Source organism: Oryctolagus cuniculus, chromosome 16, assembly GCF_051225735.1.
Source record: "Oryctolagus cuniculus isolate XC-2025 breed Fujian yellow rabbit chromosome 16, ASM5122573v1, whole genome shotgun sequence".
Classification (NCBI taxonomy): domain Eukaryota; kingdom Metazoa; phylum Chordata; class Mammalia; order Lagomorpha; family Leporidae; genus Oryctolagus; species Oryctolagus cuniculus.
Genome location: NC_142882.1, coordinates 69,984,717 through 70,005,870, shown reverse-complemented (window position 1 = coordinate 70,005,870; position 21,154 = coordinate 69,984,717). Strand labels below are relative to the sequence as shown.

The 21,154-nt window shown below is 47.3% G+C and overlaps 2 protein-coding genes across 4 annotated transcripts in view; one reads left to right on the top strand and one right to left on the bottom strand.

Moving 5' to 3' along the window:
• Positions 1–6,059, top strand: part of SCIN (scinderin) — a 69,621-nt gene extending 63,562 nt beyond the window's left edge. The window contains exons 12-16 of the mRNA XM_002713774.6: positions 151–328; positions 590–711; positions 2,203–2,280; positions 4,649–4,709; positions 5,266–6,059. Of these exons, the coding sequence (XP_002713820.3) occupies positions 151–328; positions 590–711; positions 2,203–2,280; positions 4,649–4,709; positions 5,266–5,393 (567 nt within the window). The 3' untranslated portion in view covers positions 5,394–6,059. The remainder of the gene's footprint in view (positions 1–150; positions 329–589; positions 712–2,202; positions 2,281–4,648; positions 4,710–5,265) is intronic.
• A 4,439-nt stretch (positions 6,060–10,498) lies between these two features.
• BLVRA (biliverdin reductase A) overlaps positions 10,499–21,154 on the bottom strand; it is a 35,977-nt gene continuing 25,321 nt past the window's right edge. For all 3 annotated transcript variants that reach the window (XM_008261676.5, XM_089315670.1, XM_089315669.1), the window contains 5 exons: positions 18,771–18,890; positions 17,266–17,363; positions 13,445–13,552; positions 12,609–12,780; positions 10,499–10,854 (listed from right to left, as the gene is read on the bottom strand). In XM_008261676.5, the coding sequence (XP_008259898.2) occupies positions 10,596–10,854; positions 12,609–12,780; positions 13,445–13,552; positions 17,266–17,363; positions 18,771–18,890 (757 nt within the window). In that variant the 3' untranslated portion in view covers positions 10,499–10,595. The remainder of the gene's footprint in view (positions 10,855–12,608; positions 12,781–13,444; positions 13,553–17,265; positions 17,364–18,770; positions 18,891–21,154) is intronic.

Genomic DNA, 21,154 nt, shown 5'->3' with positions numbered 1-21,154 from the left:
CTGGTGTCCCTTGCTGCAGCGAACTGATTTCTTGTAATAGAGCAGAAGGCTGTGGATGGTTTGTCACAGTCGCAACTTCTAACTTCAATACATATATTGAAAGAGCAGCAAAGAATTTGAACCATTGTGTGTTTTTCTGATATACTCTAGGTTGATGTTGATGCGAGTTCATTGAATTCCAACGACGTTTTTGTCCTGAAACTGCAACAAAACAACGGCTACATCTGGATCGGAAAAGGTTCCAGCTCGGAGGAGGAGAAGGGTGCGGAGTACGTGGCAGGTGTCCTCCAGTGCGATGCCTCCAGGATTCAGGAAGGCGAGGAGCCAGGTGTGTGCTCTGGGGCCCGGGACACTAGCCGGCATTTACATTGGCCACACCTGCAAATCAGTGTTTGTCTTAGTCACTGTTGGATGGGTTTTGTAAGGGTTAAGAATCCCTCTGTCAGTTGCAAAAGTGGATAATGCTATCTGGTATACCTAAATAATTTGTTAACATTGAAGTCAAAGTGAGATACTTATCTGTTAATGGGAAAGGGTAACACACTATGCATCTGGATGGGCACTCGCTAAGCCCGTGTGTCTTCCACAGAGGAGTTTTGGGATGCTCTCGGAGGGGAAAAAGACTACCAGACGTCACCACTGCTGGAAACCCAGGCTGAAGACCATCCTCCTCGGCTTTACGGCTGTTCTAACAAAACTGGAAGGTTCATCGTAAGTGTCCCGAGAACAGCGGGTTAGGCCCTTCCAGCATCGAGAGAGGCATCCCCTCACAGCTCGGACCCTTTGCAACCGGGGTCTAGCTGTGATGGCTTCATTTCAGCTACCCCCACACCACAGACTGATGATGCAAAGCATTGAGAGTACTCGTAACTTAGTATATAAATCAAGCCATGCTTAAAAATACCACCCGCTTCTCACCTGTCTCAGTGTTCGGATTGCCGCGTGACTATGCACGTGCAGCTGGGAGGGCAGGCTAACAATCCGGCACTTTCTGCGGGCAGTGGTCCTTTCTGAGCTCAGTACATTTTACACTTCAGCATCCCGGGGCAGTAAAAATATCCCCGTGTTGGCTGAATAAAAAGATATTAAGGGGATATTACAGTCATTGGGAAAAATCACAGTGGGAAATCTATGTATATGCCTACAAATGAACTGAAATCAACAAGAACGTTGTATTTTGTAGTTATTCATGCTCTAAATTCCAGAAAGTTAAAACCAAAGTTAGAATATAACTTTGTTATAGTCTATGTATAAGTGTCTTAGTTCAGGCTTCTGTGGCAAAAGTAGCATAGTCTTGGTGGTTTAAACAACAAACATTGCTTGCAGTTCTAGAGGCTGACGCCCACCCCAGATCTGTTGGAGACTCTGCTTCTGGGCTTTCAGCCTGTATCCTCACGTGGCCAGCAGAGGGCACTCTAGTCTCCTCCTGCTCTTCGAAGGCCACCACTCCCATCGTGGGGGCCCCTGTCTCAGGGCCTCACCTAAACCTAATTAGCTCCCACACACAGAGAACACTGGTCAGACGGATGGTATACGTCACTCCTAAAAGTGTTTAAATGAAATGGGTTTGTAGATTTAAAAAAAAAAAATTAGTTTTTGAAGTCTATTTGAAAGAGTGACAGAAAGAGGGAGGGAATGAGGAAGTGAAGGATGAAGAGAGGGAGAGAGAGAGAGAGAGAGAAAGAGAGAGAGAGATCTTCCATTCCTTGGTTCACTCCACAGATGCCTGCAACAGTCAGGGCTAGGCCAGGCCACAGCCAGGAGCCAGGAACTCCATCCCCCGTCCCACGTGAGTGATAGGAGTCCACGTCCCAGAGTCATCACGTGCTGCCTGCCAGGCACATTAAGAGGAGGCTGAATTGGAAGCAGAGGCAGGACTCGAACCCAGGCACTGTGGGACGGGGTACAGACCTCCCCAGAGGTGGCCCAACTAGCTGAACCACAACACCTGCCCCAAGGAGGGGGTTTCCTTTTGAGTCTGTGATCAGAAAGAAGCTGGAGTCTGGCTGTGTGCCAGGATCAAATCCTAGGGACAAATCAGCCACTCTCAGGGTGATATGAACATAACCTGCAGGGCAGGTGGGCATTTAGAAATGACTGCCAAGGTTTCACTGCACCCCGAAATAATGCAGAGGCAGCAGTAGGCTCTAAGAGAGAAAGCGCTGCTCTCCTGCTTGGTGTAGAATCTTTCGTGCATTGCAGATTGAAGAGGTTCCAGGAGAGTTCACCCAGAGCGATTTGGCAGAAGACGATGTCATGCTCCTCGATACCTGGGAGCAGGTGAGGACTGGGTCTTGTTCCTAACAGAGCGGGGACTCGTGGGGGGAGCTGAGACCCTGCTCAGAGTGGGGACTCATGGGGACAGCTGAGACCCTGCTTTGAGAATGACAAACTCAGCAATAAGTGGGCCTGGAGTTTGGGCTGCACTTAGAAAGAAGCAATACGATTTGATTTTTTAATGTGGGAATAATCACACAGATGCTATTCTTGCTTTTATAGTCTTAGGGGGAAAAATCTTCTGTAAAGTTCACCTACTCCTAATTTAGTCATATAGCCTACCTAATAAAGGCATTAATGGGTACAGTGCCAAAGGGATACAGTACTTTGAAGGCTACCAAAATATTCAGAATTTTTCTTAAAATTTGACAAGAAGTCATAAGGAAGCGCTGTCCTAAGGAATAAATTGGCTCAGCTTAGGTTTGAAATTACACTGTAAGTATATTACTGTTCTACATATCTTAATTTTGGAAAAAAAAATTGGCAACTTGATATACCACAGCTGCTAGCCTTTTTAAGCCTCTGTGTAAACTCATAATAGTGAAAGGGAAAAATAAATATGTTAGTAACTAAATTAAATAGGAGATTGTGAGATGCTCCTCTGAATTGGGCCTAATCTTAGAGTGGACACAGAGCCTGCTACTTTGAGGTCTAATTGCTAAGCCATTCAGGTGCATTGTACCTGGGCTTCATTATCTGCTGTGACCCACATATGAAGAGGGGATCCAGGCACACATTCTCCCCATGTGAATGCATTGTTCATTGCCAGGTGTGGGATTTTTTTTTTTTTTTTTTTGACAGGCAGAGTGGACAGTGAGAGAGAGAGAGACAGAGAGAAAGGTCTTCCTTTGCCGTTGGTTCACCCTCCAATGGCTGCTGTGGCCGGCGCACTGCGGCCGGCGCACTGCGCTGATCTGATGGCAGGAGCCAGGTGCTTCTCCTGATCTCCCATGGGGTGCAGGGCCCAAGGACTTGAGCCATCCTCCACTGCACTCCCTGGGCCATAGCAGAGAGCTGGCCTGGAAGAGGGACAACCGGGACAGAATCCGGCGCTCCGACCAGGACTAGAACCCAGTGTGCCGGCGCCGCAAGGCGGAGGATTAGCCTGTTGAGCCGCGGCGCCGGTTGCCAGGTGTGGGATTTTCAACCACATGCGAATAAAGCACCGCTGTGCACTTAACAATGATATTTCCTTACTCAGATGTATTGAGTCTTATTTGTAACCAACTCTGCTGTTTCTGGAGTGATGAGCAGTTTCGAATATTCCCTTTGCTACATTCCATGTTTTAATGTGATGCTTTTCACTTGTATTACTGTTCCATCATGGTGAGTTCTGTGCCTGGCACCCAAAGGTTCCAGAACTTTCACCACAAATTAGAATACAACCACAGCTTAATTTGACCAATTTTTTTTTCCAACAAGTGATTTAAATGTAAGGCAATTGAGGAGGATTTTTTTAGCATGAAAGTACCCAACCCATGCACCCATACATTTGACAAAGGGAAGTATGCATTCATTTTATATAAATATATATATATATTTACAGGCAGAGTTAGACAATGAGAGAGAGAGAGAGAGAGAGAGAGGCAGAGAGAAAGGTCTTCCTTCCATTGGTTCACCCCCCAAATGGCTGCTACGGCCGGTGTGCTGTGCCAATCCGAAGCCAGGAGCCCAAGCACTTGGGCCATCCTCCACTGCCTTCCCGAGCCACAGCAGAGAGCTAGACTGGAAGAGGAGCAACCGGGACAGAACTGGCACCACAACCGGGACTAGAACCCAGAGTGCCGGCACCGCAGGTGGAGGATTAGCCTAGTGAGCCGTGGCACCGGCCTCATTTTATATTTTTTTAATTAAAACTTTTTAAACCTCAATATTTAAATACTAAGAACTGTAACACTTTCACCAAAGTGTCACAGGGCACAATACCATATGAGACGGCAGAGCCCTAATGGCAGTCTTGGGTGTCCCCGCAGAAGCTCTGTGTCTGGGTGTGGTCCCTCCAGCCCAGACTCAGGAAGTGGGGCGATGCTGTCTTTCCCACCCCAGGGAGCAGAGCAGGTGCACAGAAATAGCAGCCTGTTGTTTTTGTGAAAGACATTATCTTTGTATAAGACATTTAACAAAAATGCAAGTCAACATAAATAAAATATGGAGACCAAGCCGCTGGCTGTTCCTTTGGGTGTGTCCTGATGAGGGTGACCTTGGGGAAGTGACTGAACTTCTCGGGTCCCTCGGGTCCCTCTCTACCTCCCTGGCCTCTGGGGTTGTTGTGAAGAGTAGATGCGCCACGAGTGTGAAGGACTTCCTCTGGTGGCCAGCACTGAGCCAACACTCCCCAAATGCTACATTATTGCAACTGATTCATTTTCAGATATTCATCTGGATTGGCAATGATGCCAATGAAGTGGAGAAAACTGAATCTGTGAAGTCAGGTGAGCCACCTCCCACCAACCGTGATGGCAGTGCCCTGGCGCAGCTGTAACTGAGTGCCCGCGGCTCTTTCACACCACATCTTCCAAAATTGTGTGCCAAAACCGAGAGGTAGCCTAGAACAATGGAATTTTTAAAACATGAAGAACCTCAGAATGTATATAAGAATAATGCTTTGTTACCTAACTTACAATATAATTATTTCCATGTATTCCAAAATGTTTCAATTCACTTAAATTTTTATTTTGTTAGAGTAGTAAACCTTTCATAACTTTGATAAGTTTTTTTAACTTCCTTTTTTGAGTAATACTGTTCTTTCTGGCATAATTTTCTTTTTATTGAAAAGTACAATAATAATTATGCCATAAAACATGGAATTCTTTGAAGAATTAATGAGACAGACTCTCTTGGTGTTTTGCATGCAGGTGAGAGATATCAATAAGAAATTGTTCATTTCTGGCTACTTGGAAACAAAAAAATTCAATTTATGGGAAGAATAATCCTATAGTTTAGTCGAGCCCAAACTAATTGATTCTGTGTCTTTGCAACTCTTTCTAGCCAAAAAGTACCTTGAGACAGACCCTTCTGGACGAGACAAGGGGACACCGATCGTCATCATCAAGCAGGGCCATGAGCCCCCCACCTTCACAGGCTGGTTCCTGGGCTGGGATGCCAGCAGGTGGTAAACATTTTTGTAAACAAACATTGGCAGGCAGCTGTGTCACAGCTATTTTGGAAAAGAAGAAAAGGCTTTTTGTTTAGTTAGCTTTAGAAAATTTACCTCGGCTAGATGGCTGCTATTTTACATATCTTATATTATCATTTCAAATTGGAATTTTCTTATGCTATAAAGTTAAAATAAGCCAAAGGAAGCTTCTGTTATGGACCAATATTAGCTTTTCTGGAAACTGATTTGAAACTTTTTATATGGTACTTTTAAAAGTAAGAGGTTGTGAATGGTCCTGGGGGATTTTCCAAGTAGAAAATTTTATACTCAGCAGTTGTTAGCCCCTGTGTTCTTTAATAGGCTGGAGGAGAAAGCCACAGTGCCTTAGGGGAGGGCAGCCCATTTTCCATGTATCGTGTTTGAAAGAATTGTATATTTGCAGTAAGGTTTATGTTAAGATGCAACTTTGATGCCATTAACTCCTAAATGTCATTTTCTAAGAAGAATTTGTTATTTTTTGTTTTTTTGAGACTTTTAAAGCATAACTTTTATGACAAACTAAATTGTGTTAATATCCACCTGGATATATATATACATGACAGTACATGTTTAATACAACAAAAGATACACACAGAAAAACTTTGCAAATACTGGCTTTCATCATTAAAATGCATTCTTTTTGAAAGGTTCTGCATGGTGATATTTTATTCACATTTGGTGTGAATTAATTGCACCATTAAGGTTAAGTACTTTTATGCATAAATAGAAATGAATCAAGTATTTCTTAATTCACTCTCATTAAGTCATCAAAATTAAGCAGCTTTCGCATGGTTAGGAATTTATGAAGGATTTTGAAAATCATATAGGACAGATGAGTCACAGCTCTCCAGGAAACAGGAGTTGGGCAGAATCCATATCCTAAGTGTAATGGAAGTCAACTTTGGTGGTGGGCACATGGGGCCCATGTGGTTGAGGAAGGAAACCTACACTTTTTTTTTTTTTGATTTATTTATTTGAGTGGCAGAATTACAGAGAGAGAGAGGGAGAGACATAGAGAAAGGTCTTCCATCTGCTGGTTCATTCCCCAGATAGTCACAACAGCCAGAGCTGGGCCAACCTGAAGCCAGAAGCCAGGAACTTCTTCTGGGTCTCCCATGCAGGTGTGGGGGCCCAAGCACCTGGGGTCTCTTCCATTGCTTTCCCAGGCCATAGCAGAGAGCTGGATCTGAAGAGGAGCAGCTAGGATACAAAGTGGCACTCCTATGGGATGCCAGCACTGCAGGCAGAGGATTAGCCTACAGAGCTGGCCAGCCCCAGAAAGCTACACTTCTATGCCAAGAGGAAACAGAAAAGGGATGTGATCTGGACAGGTGTGACTTTCTCTCTGGGGAAATGAAGGGCATGTGTCTACTGCCCAACAGTGAAGGGCCCGAGGCTTGTACGAGTGGTCAGGAAGCAGGGAGAAACTGCACTTGTAGGCACTGCTCATTCAGTAAATATTTATTGAGCATCTACTAGGTGACAGGCACTGTTCTCATCACTTTGGAGTAACATGAATTAAAGGACAGAATCTCAGCTTTTATGGAGTTTATATTCCAGGGAAGACACCAGTGAAATCCTCAATAAAAGATATCTCATAAAATACCTTAGAAGACAAGTTCTACGGAGGAGAAAAGATAGGGAAGGAGGAGAGGGAATGGCAGGTGACACGAGGGACGGAGCACAGTGTTCATGGGATGGTCAAGGGAAGCGTTGTGTAGGTGACATTTAAACAGAACCAACAGAGGCTGGGACTGAACCTCATGGTCACACAGCTGGTATTGAGGAAGAAAACTGACACAGTCTATTTCTGAAACGGTGAGCATTTAGAGAATGAAAGGAATCTGATCCCGGATGGCTGAATGGATTGGGGGCGGGGGGGCCTCGCCTCTGCCGCAGAGAAGGGCCAGGCCGACAAAGGCAGGCCCGCTTTTCCAGGCGATGCATGGAGGGAGAGCGTCAGTGAAGAAGCGACAGTGGGCATCTGACACAGCAGTTTACAGAGCACTTGGGATACCCACACCCCATGTCGTGGTGCCTGGTTCAAGCCCAGCGCTGCCCCCGTTTCAGCGTCCTGCTAATGCACACCCTGGGAGGCAGGAGATGATGGCTTGGGGACTCAGGTCTCTGTCACCAATGCAGGAGACTTGTATTGAGTTCCAGGCTCCTAGCTTCAGCCTGGCCCAGTTATTGTTGTTCTGGGCATTTGGGGAAAGAACCAGCAGACTCTCTGTCCGTTTCTGTCTCCCTGCCTTTCAAATACAAACATAAAAATTAAAAACAAACAGAAAGTGACAGGACACTGTCATGTAGCTTGGGGACTTAGAAAGCCAGCGTAGAGAGGGGAACACAGCTCACAGCAACGCCTGCCCAGGTCCCAGGCCAGGGATGGGTGCAGACTGCGCTCACGGGGAAAAGGGAAGCAGGGAAGCTGAGAAACTCTGTCACGCAGAGCAGCAGCCCCAACTACAGAACTCCACAGCCCTTTCTGCTCTTCGCTCCAGTCCAGAAAACTGGGATCTGAGCAACTGCTTTGCTCGAAAAAAGAGGAACCTATATTGCCCACCCCCTTCCCAAAGCCTGCAAACCCAAGTTGCTACAGCACAGCCACCCACTCCCTCCAGGAACCGCTGCAGTGTAGACAACTGTGGCACTGTTAGACTGTGGGTGTTGACTACAGTTGAAGCAATCACACAGAAGCTACACTTCTGGGCTCATAGAGAAACAAAGCCAAAGCAGCTACCTAGCAGACAACAGTGCAAACAAAGTCCTACTGATGCTGACACTCTTGTTAAAAGTGTATATTTTGGGGAAGAGGTTGCAGTGGTAGTCTGGACACCTCTTGGGATCCCCATATCCCTTACTGGAGTGCCTGGTTCCAAACCCAGCTTCTCTGCTTATGATACAACTTCCCGCTGGTGTGCACCCTGGGAGGAAGCAGGTGATGGTTCATGTTGTTGAGTTCCTGCCACCACGGGGAGACCTGGATTGAAGCCCAGGCTTCTGGTTTTGTCCCTGGTCCAACCCAGCCACTGCAGGCATTTACAGTCAACCAGTGGATGGAAGTTCTGTTTTTCTATCTCTGCTTCTCAATTAAATGTATACACACAATAAGACTGATTCTTCCTAGCCTACATGGATGCCACTAATTTAGGAGGCAATTTCAATATTTGAATGTAATGAGCTCTGTTACCCCAGGAGAAGAGTTCATGTTCTGGAAGCCTGGAGACACAGCACTGTCTGCAGACTGGATGTGATGGGAATGGGCTGGTTCCTATGCAGGTCAATTAATTAGCATAATGTATGGCCCTGTGCTGAGGCAGAGGAAGGCCCCCGGGAGCCGAGTGCAACACGCCTTCCCACCCCTTCCGTGATACAGACAGGCAGTGAGTGGGGACCACCGTCTTGTGGAAATGCAGATTTCATCTGTTGAGTTCTGGGGCTTTCTTGTTGCTCAGCTTCAGACTCTACCAGCCTTCCTTGGCTCTTCTTTCCTAGGGACTTAGTCCTTCCCCAAGCAACTTGATCATCCCCGCCCTGCCTGCTCACCAAACCTGTTTGATTAATTGCTTATGACTCACTCATTCCAGCTTAATAGATTTCCACTTCTAACACATACATATGCAAGGTAGCTGGCACAATATGCCTTCCACTCCTAACACACACGTGCAAGGTAGCTGGCATGACATGGCTCCACACCTAACACACATACATGCAAGGCAGCTGGCACGACATGTCTCCACTCCTAACACACATGTGTGCAAGGCAGCTGGCACATGTCTCCCTCCTAAAACACATACATGCAAGGCAGCTGGCACAATATGGCTCCACTCCTAACACACATACATACAAGGTAGCTGGCATGACATGTCTCCACTTGAGTTGCTTACATCCCATTGCTGGCTTCTTCCACCAGAAGGCACCTGCTACAGAGCAGGTCACTGTCCATTTGGCCAAGAGCAGACTGATCTTGCCTGACCTCTCGCTGCTCACCTGGGGCTTTGTGAGGTCCATCCATAGACCCTGGAGCCTTATGCTCCTTCCTCTGACCCCAAAGCCTCCTTCCTAAAACCTTATTCCTGCCCCCTGATTCAAGGTTGACATTCCCTGCTGTCTAATCCAAGCAAAACATTTCAATTGGCAGTTTTAGCGTCTCCTACAAATCTGAGAAAAAGAACAAGTGCCCTTCCGAGAATAAGAATGCCGTGTCTCTGGAGCCGTGGGATCTGTAACTTCATTCCTCACCCTGTGAACTGGAGAGCTCGGTTCTCGCCCGCGGCAGCACAGACAATACAGCACTAGTCAGGCAGGCTGCAAGTAGAACATGGGCTTGGTGTTGGTTAGGGTGTCTGGGTAACTCTCTGGTGCTCCGGGCCCAGAAGAATGAGATACAGAGTGGCTGCTTCACAAAGAAAGCACAGGGGATTCTGGGCTCTGGTTTCTTGTCCCTGGCTGCAGTTCCCCTTAGGGTACAGCTGGACACTGTTATGAAAGCATTTTCATGGGTGCAAATAAATGCATTAGGGGCAGGAAGGGGAAGTGGCTGCTGTGGTCCTGCTCTCCTGCGACTGGCACAGGAGGTCCCCTGACTTGCACGCAGCTAACCCAGTCATCCCTCTGGACGTGTCCCTTAGACACTGCCCCAGGTCCACAGGCCCTTCTCTCTCTTAGGGGATCTGCCAGCAACAATGAGATGGATATGTGGTTGGTTCTCTTTAGCTACTGTGAGTTATTAAGGACAGAGGCTGCATCTTGTTTTAGAATTTCCAGCAGCTGCTATCATCACCCAGCAAGAGACTTTTGGAGGAAATAAAGTTTTTTCAAACACAGAAGTGGTTTCAGGCCAGTGTTCTGCAGTGGTTTGTGGCACGGGCAGGGTGTAAAGTCAGTTCTGCTTTTCCCCATCTGGATGACTTCGGGCAAGACTGTCCAGGACACTAACACAAACAGGCCCTGGGACACCCGTTGCCCAGAGCTGCTGGGAAGTCAATGAAAAAGAAGCATACGAAGCATTTATCAGCCTCATCCCCGCTGCAGGGCCCCAGCCCCAAGTTCATCCCAGCACAGCGCATAACCATAAACTGATCCTGCTTACCAACAAGTTTAATCATCAGAGTAGGGATAGCGGTCAGCTGTTGACAAACCCAGCTGTGCTGCCAGGGCAGCGGTGTGGCCTCGGCCCTCACTGCCTCTGGTGGCAGGCTTTCTGGATTTCTTCCGCCAGCCCCAGGCAGTGCAGGATTCGCTTCTTTTCAGCAGCCAGCTCCTTCCCAGAGACCCGGCCCAGGAGTTTCTGGACAAATATGCTCTGATCTTTCAGGAAAATGTCCTTATTGGCTCCTACATTAGGCAGGTTCTCCAGGGACCCCGATTTGAAATGGAAGCTTAAATATCTGTTCCGTTTTAAACCAGGCCCTTTCTCTTCGATCCAGGACAGCGGGCTGCAAGGACAAAAGCATCATAGCGTGAGAGGTTAGGTGGGGGCGCGGGGAGTGGGGGCACCCAGCCTCCTGGTAACAGGGCTTCAGTTTGCAAACATCTGCCCAGAGCGGCAGCTCAACGCAGTGGTTGAGGTGTTATCCCCGTCTCTAGTCTCTACCAGCTTCCCCAAGGCCAGGGCTGATGGTGTTTCCAATTTTCCTGCCAGACAGTCCTGTGTTTACATTTGCTATCAGGCAGGGAAGTTCACTCAATGACTGCTGTAAACACTCGTGTGTGATTCAGATTTTACTCTGAGTCTTATGGGTTCCTCTAGGGGATCCAGACGTGGACAACGGGCAGCTCACGAGCCACCTCAGACTGCATACAACTGTTGTTCACACGCAATGCACACACTTTTATCAGGAAGATTTCTTAGTTTTTTCATTAGGTCCTCAAAGAAGTCCATGAGCCCAATCACACACCAGAGGGAAAACACCCTCTACTGGTTAACAAACTACTTCCATTTCCACTCCAGACTTTCCCTGCTGGCTCATGTCAGCACCATAAAAATCTAAAATTCAAATTGAATAGACTCCGCAATCTCTCCCTTCTCTGGATGAATCATTTCTCTATGGTAGCAGGTAAAAGCTGTGATATAAATTTATAGAAAACAGAGAAATCTCCTCTTCACAGATCTTAAAATAAATAGCTTCACTCAGTATTCTGACCTGCTCTTTAAAATATATTCTAAAAATTCCACACCATTGATTTAAGGACTTCTCAAGCAAAAAAAAAAAAAAAAAAAAAAAAAAAAAAAAAAAAAAAAAATCCATAAGTTCTACTAAAATCACAGTATCTTTAACACAGTATTTTCAGATATTTCTCTATATGTAAGTGGCTGCCTACCCCTACCCACACCCGCACCCGCACCCACACCCACACTCCTGTGGTTCTGCTCCAATTCACTATGTTGTTGGAAGGTAGGAATAACTTAACTATGCCATCAGACAATGGGTGGTGGCTCCTAATGTGCAGTGACAAGCTCTGGGAAGATGTCTGCTTTGAGCTGGAGCAGGATTGCACTGAGATAAGCTTTGGAAGAAGGAGACAAGAAACCTATAAGCCCCAAAGCTTTCTCCTGTGGCACAGTCAGAAGCTGGAGCTGCATTCCCAGGAGGAGATGGCTTTCCTGCCACCGGAGTGTGCTACATCATGCAGCCCACAAACCAGGCAGGGGCCAACCTGCTTTAAAGAACTGCTGCCCAGCAAGATCTCTAGTCTGGAAGGTCATTGAAATGACTCATGTTCCTAACGCTCACCCCAAAATCGAAAATCACACGTGGATCAGACATAGAATCTTAAAAATAGCAGTTAGATTAGTAAATTAACTAATCAATCTGTCAATAAATCTGGTTGTGTTTCAAATTTTTAACAATGAATTATTATCATAAACTCTAGCAAAAAGGTGGTCTAACTCCATGTAAAAAAATTAATTCAGTGGCCAGCGCTATGGCATAGTAGGTCAGGCCTCCATGGGTAGCGCCAGCATCCCATATGGGCACTGGGTCTTGTCCTGGCCGCTCCTCTTCTGATCCAGCTCTCTGGGAAAGCAGTAGAAGCTGGCCCAAGTGCTTGGGCCACTGCACTCATGTGGGAGACGCAGAAGAAGCTCCTGGCTCCAGGCATCAGACCAGCTCAGCTCCCCCTGGAGTCACTCCAGTGCACTCGGGAAAGACTCCTAAGCTCCCTTGTCCTCAGGTTTCTTGCCACTTACCATTTACTCTCAGTCTCCAGGTGCACAGTCATCTTCATGTACTGGTCTTCCCTCCGCTCCTCCAACGTGGCAGACACAAGAGAAAGCACCCCAAAGAGGGACACCAGCCAGGTCAGGCGAGAGATGCCGCTGAATGCAGGAAAGCCAAACCGCTCTTCTTCCAGAGGGCCAGCTGTGGGAATCACAAAGGCGTGGGTACTGGGAGGGAGGCACTGCCAGATGCCAGAGGAGCCAGGGACGAAGTGGGAGTGAAAAGACATGGCCAAGTGATCAGGACAGACACCTTGCCTTATGCACTGGGAGTGCAAGGTGATGACTGACACTCACAGAAACTTAGATGGCCAGCTTGAAAGTCTTTCATAGAGGTACCTCCCTTTTTCCTTTTTTTAAAATTAAATTTAGCTTTGCAAAGTAAGACATGCTACCAGAAATAGCAGTCAATCCAACCAAAGGGAAAAAGAAACAGGTTTCAGGTTTCTAATACATGCATGTACACATGTGTATATATGTTGACATAAACATGTACAACTTCCTGTAGAAAAATAATCCCCAACTGGTCGAGATTTCAGGATGGAAAATTCTGCCTACTACACTGGGGCAGAACCATGAATATGCTTGGGATTTCTAACACATTTTGGACTCAAGGCCCACCAAGCAATTAAAACTCACTTGAAAAAAATACATTTTGTTATTCACAGAAGCATGGGAAAATTAGGTCAGCTCAGTCAGAGAATGATTGGCAGAAACGAATCCAAGCTGACATCCTAGACAGCTAGGAAAGAACGCAGCTGGCCTTCTGACCTCACCTATGACCTTTGATCCCGCCCAAAACTGACCTGTGAAGAGAAGTGACCCCCTCAGCAGCTCTTTCCCCACCACTTCATTTTTCAGGAATGCAAATTCCTCCATCAAGAGTTCGATATGCTCCTCATGCAAGACTTTTCCTGCCATAACAAAACAGAATCAAAACGGCAGTCACCATCAATGCTGTAAGGTTGGGTTGTATCTCCCAGAGTCTGGGCCTATTTCTTTTTATGCTTGGTGATTCGGATATTTGAAAACACAGCCATCTCTCTGTCTTGAACTGAATTTGTAGAATGCAAACTGTGGCCAATAACAATGATTAGAAACTCGGATGCTTGCCAAACCGTTTCTAGAGATAGATCTTCTCCAGGTTTGTGAGTGTAATTTCACGTTTTAAACAGATTTGTGCTCTATCTCACACACCTGTAGTCTCTAACGCCTGCTCACCTCTTCTGCAACACTGCACTTTCTTGGGCTGAAACAAGCCATTGCGCTCATCCTTGTCTTTAGACATCCACACCCTGGAACCCAAAGCACACTGAAGATCAATTCAGTAGTCTAAGTCAGGTGAGACACCGGCCAGACCTTCAGATCCCTGACAACCCGGAATTCGGGATGCATGGTCTACCTTTGCATTTCCATCCTGATGAAGAAGCCGGGAGTTCAGAGTTTCCTCCCAGCCACTTCACAGTGTGCTTGGGAGGTGGACAGGCTATCTTGGGTTAACACAACAGATTTTTTATCCACATCAATGGGGCTCCGCTTGGCTGTGTGCTTTTCCGGGGTGTTGTAAGCTCTTCAGTGGTTTCTGAAGTATTCACAGGGTCAACCTGGTCTATACGCCAAATCAGGATCTCTGTGAGGAGAGGAGCCCTGGGCTTCTTATTCTGCCCTCCTGATGTCCTTGCTCCCGAATCATCTGTAACTTTTGCCACCAAAGATGATATAATATTTAGGCATATCAATGTGAAAATGATTATTATTTCCCTAGCTACATGTAAACTCTATAGTAACCTTTTCAGTGAACACACTTCTATGTGAACATTCAGCAATATAAGCTCCTCAGGACAAGGCCACCTTTTTATATTCATGGTGCTAAGCTCAGCACCTCACATATGTCATAACTATCACCAAAAAGCTGCCCAAGTGGGGAATGAATATGTTCCTAAAAAACAAAGGCAACCTTCATTGTTAAGTGTTTTAAGTGATCTATTTATATATGTGTAAATATATATAGTTCCAACTAAATTTACTTGTTTAATGGACCAATATCCAATCTCCAGTATAACATTGTTCTTGGTGTTCTATTTTACATTTTTGTCTCATTAAAAATGATGGGGTCTGGTGTTGTAGCATAGCAGGTACAGCCATAGCCTGCAATGCCAGCATCTCATGTGGGTGATGGTTGGAGTCCCAGCTGCTCCACTTCCAATCCAGTTCCCTGATAATATGCCTGGGAAAGCAGTAGAAGATGGCCCAAGTGCTTGGACCCCTGCATCCACGTGGGAGACCTGGAAGAATCTCCTGGCTCCTCAGCCTGACCCAGCCCCAGCCATTGCGGCCATTTGGGGAGTGAGCCAGTGGATGGAAGATCTCTCTCTATTTCTCCCTCTCTCTCTCTCTCTCTCTCTCTAACTCTGCCTTTCAAATAAATAAATCATTTTTTTTAATTAACTAAAAGCAATTGTGAAAGTGATATCAGCAAGATGGTAGAATCAGGAAGCAACCCTCTCATGTCCCCACACAACAAAAAGAATTCTACACCAATACATGGACAAAAACCTCTCTTTATAAGCCTTGAGATTTGAGTATGTCACAGAACTCTGGTGGAGCACAAGACCCAGAAAGGTTTGGAGAGGCCAGACTCACCAGTCATGCTGCTAAGTTCCAAAGAAACAGCCCCATTTTCCAAAGAGCTGGTTTACAGTGCCTCTGGCCTATAGCCTGCAACCAAAACCATCTACCAAAAAAAAAAAAATCCAAGAAGAACCAAGCAATAGTAGTCCCTGGACAGAAAGGCTCAGCTGTCTGCCAACGTCAGTACTGCCAACAGATCAGAAAGCTACCCTGCGACTCAGCCCCAGCCCCGCTCTCAGCTGTGGTCCCAGCTTGTGACTGTCACACAAGGACTAGAGGAAAATTCACCCATATCTCACAGCCTAGGAGTTACTCATATACCTGAGCCCATGTCACTGATTCACCAGCCTCCACCCCACAGCAGAACCTGCGGTGGCCCAGTCTTGGCTCCACCATCTCTTGTTGCGATCAGTGAAATACCTCATGCAGGGCCATGCTGAGAAACATGCAGCCATGGAGCCGAGAGAAGGCTCTGCAGCCTCTGTCGCACAGCAAACCTTGAAGGGGTGCAGTACCAACTGCAGCCACTCATACCATAGCTATGGAACTGACAGGTGCACATCCATCTGAATCAATGAGACAGGTTACCAGCTTCTAACCTACAGCAGATCTTGAGGGCATACAGTCTCAGCACCACCCCTTCTTGCTGCATTTGATGAACTGTTCCACCTAGGCAGGGACTCACAGGGAAATGTGCACCTGTCTGGGGTAATCAAACACGCTTACTACCCTCCATCCCATTGGACATCCTGAAGGGGTTGACCCTTCCTGTTGTAGCCAGGCAGTCATTCTGACCACACAAGGAACTTCTGGGATGCATGCATGGATGGGACACTGGGTCTGACCTCAAGGATTGGATCTGAGTCCAGCTTTCCCAAAGGGCTCAGGTCCACAAATGGGTTTCCTGCAAGTCAGTCCAAGCCCAGGGATCCCTGCTGGCCTTGGGGCCTTGGTGAGACTGACAACTAACCTGAACTTAGGGTACCCTCTAGTGCCCAAATGGCTTAGGTGACCAGAACTTAGGGAACATAGTAGCCAGTCTGCTTGGCCTCTCTGAAAGGCCCACTTAAAATAGACAAGCAGAAATCAGGCTATTCAAAAGCTTCCCTTTTCCCTGCTCCACCACATGAGGAGCAGCATGAGACCCTCAACAAAAGCCAAACAGATAAAGCCGCTTCGCTTGGGTTCCAGCTTCCAAAACTGCGAGCTAAGTACGTCTCTCTCATTACAGCAACAAAAAGTGGACTATGATACCTACCACCAAGGGTTTCTAAGAGAGGAAGAAGTGCTTCATTAATATGTGCTTAGCACAGTTTCCAAGTTCCTGGCATACACTAAACAGTTATTAAGTAATGTGGGGTGAACACTGTGGCACAGCAGGTTAAAGCCCTGGCCCACAGTGCTGGCGCCAGTTCGAGTCCCAGCTGTTCCAATTCCAATCCAGCCACCTGTTAATGTGTTTGGGAGAGCAGCAGAGGATGGCCCAAGTCCTTGGGCCCCTGCACCCCATGGGAGACCCAGAAGAGGCTCCTGGCTCCTGGCTTCAATGGGATCAACTCTGGCTGTTGCAGTCATTTGGGGAGTGAACCAGCAGATGGAAGACCTCTCTCTCTCTCTCTCTCTCTCTGTCTCTGTCTCTGTCTCTACCTCTCTCTGTAACTCTTTCAAATAAATAAAATAAATCTTAAAAAACTAAGTAATTGTTTCTTTAGAGAAACAACAGAAATTACAAAATAGCCACGTAAGACAGTTACTCTAATTTTTCCATTTAGCAGTGTGTCATGTGCATAATATCAAAATAAAGGCATGACACTGCAAGTGGGAGCTATACTTCATGTTTTTTCATTAATTTAAAAGAAGCTGATAAGCCTCAGCCAAAAGTGCTCAGATTCGCACCCACCCGTCTGCTCTCCCCACACATTCCTGTGTGTGCCTACAGTGAAACAGAAACTCCAGGTAAGAGGCCTGGGTCCCGGATAGACAGCGCAGACATCACCTTTCTGCTCGGCCAGCTCCCACAGTTCCTGCGCAGCTGCCAGGGACAGCGTCATGGGGTATTCCACGAGGACATGCTTGCCAGCCTTGAGGAACTGCCTGCGGCAAAAGACAGGAAAACAGGGAAGGAACACTTCAAATCAGCGTCACTGAGACGCTCTGCACGGCAGAGAGCAGATTCTAAACGCACTCCTGGAGTCTCTGGGTGTGACTCTGTCATGAAGGGGGTGGAGTCAGCCCCAGAGGAGATGGACGACCTCAGTGTACACTACACCACACCGTTATGCACATATTCTCCTGCTAGCGGGGACGGAAGCACTTTCTACTTCTGTGTTAATTCTTCACCTATTCTTTTTTAAAAATTAAGTACTATTAAGAAACACGCATTAACAAATAAGTTGCCTGTTACCATGACAACTGCGAATAAAGGTTACAAACCCCATGCCCCCTCGCTCCTCCGCCTGAAGCAGTCTGAGCTTCCCCGATGGCATCTGACCTGGCCCTGAAGTCTGAGGGGCTGACTTCCAGATGCATTTCCCTCCGAGCAGCACAGGCAGGAACTTGGGCGTTTTGTGGGGCTTCGTCCGCAGGGGACAGGGGAGCAGGGTTAGGAAATGCAGGGAAACAACGACACAGAAGTTGCTGGAGGCCTCACTGTGAGGCAAAGTCTCAGGACTTTGGTTTGCATTCCCTAGATACCAGGGCACAGACACTTCTATGCACGGTCGCTTCTTACAGGAAATGTACTCTGGTGCCACTCAGGTTAAGGTGACCCAGAGAAACAGCTCTCCTCGTCTAGATGGAGACTGACACAGGGGAGAGCTTCCGCCTGGGCAGCAGCGTGGTGGCAGCATGGTGGGAAGCTGCGATTGAAGAAGCAGCTGGCGCCTCCCTATCAGCTAGCAGCTCCCACCTGCGGCTCCTCTGATGAGGCCTGGACTCACTAAATGTTACAGGGTTCTAGGCTTTCTAGGTGAGGGAGGGCAGCATATCACTTCCATTCCACAAAGTCATTTCCTCTCTCGGATGACCTTACTAGGTCTTTATTCAGTTATCTCATGGCAAAAATACTACCTGTTAAAGGAACTCTCAGGTATTTCATGACATTGAGAGTGCAAAGTGTGAGATGCTGGAAGCAGAACCCGGCTTAAAAAGGATGATAACAATTCACCAAGGGTGTGGCTGCAGAGCCTGAGCTGTATTATTAGACAATAAAGGCAAGCACTGTGCAAACCAATCTCAATGAGTTTCTAACAAAGAAGTAAAACATTCTTAATGTTTCGAACTACAGTGTACTAAGTACTGGCTTTGCTGGTTTTTACGCCCTTATACATTTATAAACGACAATAATGTGAAAGCATTCCTGCAGCTTCTAAGGTCACAGAACAACCACAGTTTCCCCACTGGCTGTGAGGACCCCTGTGCAGGGCTTCAGCTTGCCCAGCCCTGGTCATGGTCCTGCCCTACGGTGATGCAAGGCAAGGATTCTCTGCCCCGAAGCCCCACCTGATGTAGTCCTCGTGGCTGGAGCTTTCGCTGCAGATAAACGCGGCCTCCACCTCGGGGCTGGAGAGAGCATCCTCCAAGGAGATCTGCTGGACCCCCGCGATGCTCCCGAGCTCGCGTCTGTCTCAGAACACGGAGAAATGAACTCAGGGGCTGACTGAAAGTCACATAAAGTTAGATAAATGAGAATCCTCCTCCTCCCCACCCTCCCCACAACGATCCGTGAGCAGCTTTTGGAAATGAACAAATTAATGTCCTCCATCCCACTCTCAGAGTATTTTCCATGAAACAGTGAGAAGAATAGCCCCAGGGCTGGAGTCAAAGGACTTAGCATCAAGTGCCAGCCCCACCACAACAGCATATATGTCCTAGACAAGCCTTGTAATTCCTCCATAAAATTAAAAGTGTGATGATATCCTTTCATCTCGTGAGAAATGAACTCTGTTGGTTTATAGTTACAAATACTTCTTATGACTACCGAATCTAATCCAAATCCAACACACAAATGCCTTTGAGGTACAAACTGCCTTGTGACTATAAACTCCTTCCTATACTTTATGGCCTAATAATGGTCAAGTGGAGGGCAGGTGTCACTGCCTCCTTTATGACTGGGCCAACTCCGTGGCTCACTAGGCTAATCCTCTGCCTGCGGCGCTGGCACCCCGGGTTCTAGTCCCGGTTGGGGTGCTGGGTTCTGTCCTGATTGCTCCGCTTCCAGGCCAGCTCTCTGCTGTGGCCTAGGAAGGCAGTGGAGGATGGCCCAAGTGCATGGGCCCTGCACCCGCATGGGAGACTGGGAGAAGGCACCTGGATCCTGGCTTCGGATGGGCGCAGCGTTGGCTGTAACGGCCATTTGGAGGGTGAACCAATGGAAGGAAGACCTTTCTCTCTGTCTCTCTCTCTCTCACTGTCTAACTCTGCCTGTCAAAAAAAAAAAAAAAAAAAAAAAAAACAAAAAAAACTGAGCAACTGAAGTCCAGAGAGGCAGTGGCTGTGGCTGTCACAGCTAACCAGGAGCAGAGGGGCGACAGGAACCCAGAGCCTTCTGAGTCCTACAGAGCATGGTGGAACTCCCACTTTAGAAAACCGGAAGCCCTGACTGTATGCTGCCCTGGCAGGAGAGCAGTTTGTGGGAGCCACTGTCATGGAAGAAAATGGGAAACCAGCAGGAGGCTCTCAGCCAACGGGAGCTGCAGCGGGCAAAGGGAGCACAGGGAAGTTGGGCTCCCAAAGGATATTGTGCTAGGTTTCTGCTTATGAGATTGTCCAACCTACACTGCTTGAGTTGACCAGTATTTACTGTTCGTCTGCTGAGTAATGAGTAAATGCTAGGAACTGCAGGAGAAATCATGGAGAATGAATTAAAATTCTCACCTTCCAATCAGCTCATAGTCTGGTAGATGGGGAAAAGATGAACACATACACACACACACACACACACACACACACGCACACACACACACACACCTATCAACAACGTAAGACAAACCTGGGAAATGTGCTGGGACATACGGGTGGGAGACTCAACGAGGGCCAGGAACACGTCTAGCAGAGGGGTTCAGAAAACACTTCCTGAAGAGGTGCTAGAATTTAGCAGGTAGATCATGGGGAACGAAAGCAGTCTGACAATGGCAGGGCTTCCGCGAAGCACAGGGTGTGAGCTGGCCACCTTCCCCTTAAAACCTGGGAGGTCAGGAGTCCCCACAGTGTCAATCTTGGCAGCCAATTCGCACAGGACTCACTTCAGGGATAAGGAGAGGTCCCATTTCAGCCTTGAGCTCAAGAGCTGTGCCTGATCCCAGCTCCAGATAGGGATAAAATAGGGGTTTCAGTGCAGGTTAATAATAACTTTGGGGATCAGTGCTGTGGCGTACTGGGTAAAGCTACTGCCTGCAGTGCCAGCATCCTATATGAGTGGTGGTTTGAGTCCTGGCTGCTCCCTTCTGATCCAGCTCTCTGCTATGGCCTGGGAAAGCAGTAGAAGATGGCCCAAGTCCTTTTGGCCCCTGCACCATGTGGGAGACCTGGAAGAAGCTTCTGGCTCCTGGTATTACAGCAATTTTGGGGAGTGAACCAGCAGATAGAAGGCTTTCTCTCTCTCTCTCTCTCTCTCTCTCTCTCTCTCTCTCTGCTTCTGCCTCTCTGTAACTCTGCCTTTCAAATTAATTAATTAATTAATTAATATTAAAAAATTGTTTGATCTCCCATTTGTGTGTATCTCCTTTGCAATCTCACAGGAGAACATTGGCCAAAAGCAGATCCCAGCACTTCTTGGTCTCTGTAGTCCTCCAAAGCCCCTTAAATTAAATCCTTAAAAGAGAGACCGGGTTTTGAGACAGGCAGACTGGAAGAAAATGGTGCCATGAACTGAAATATGAAAAAAG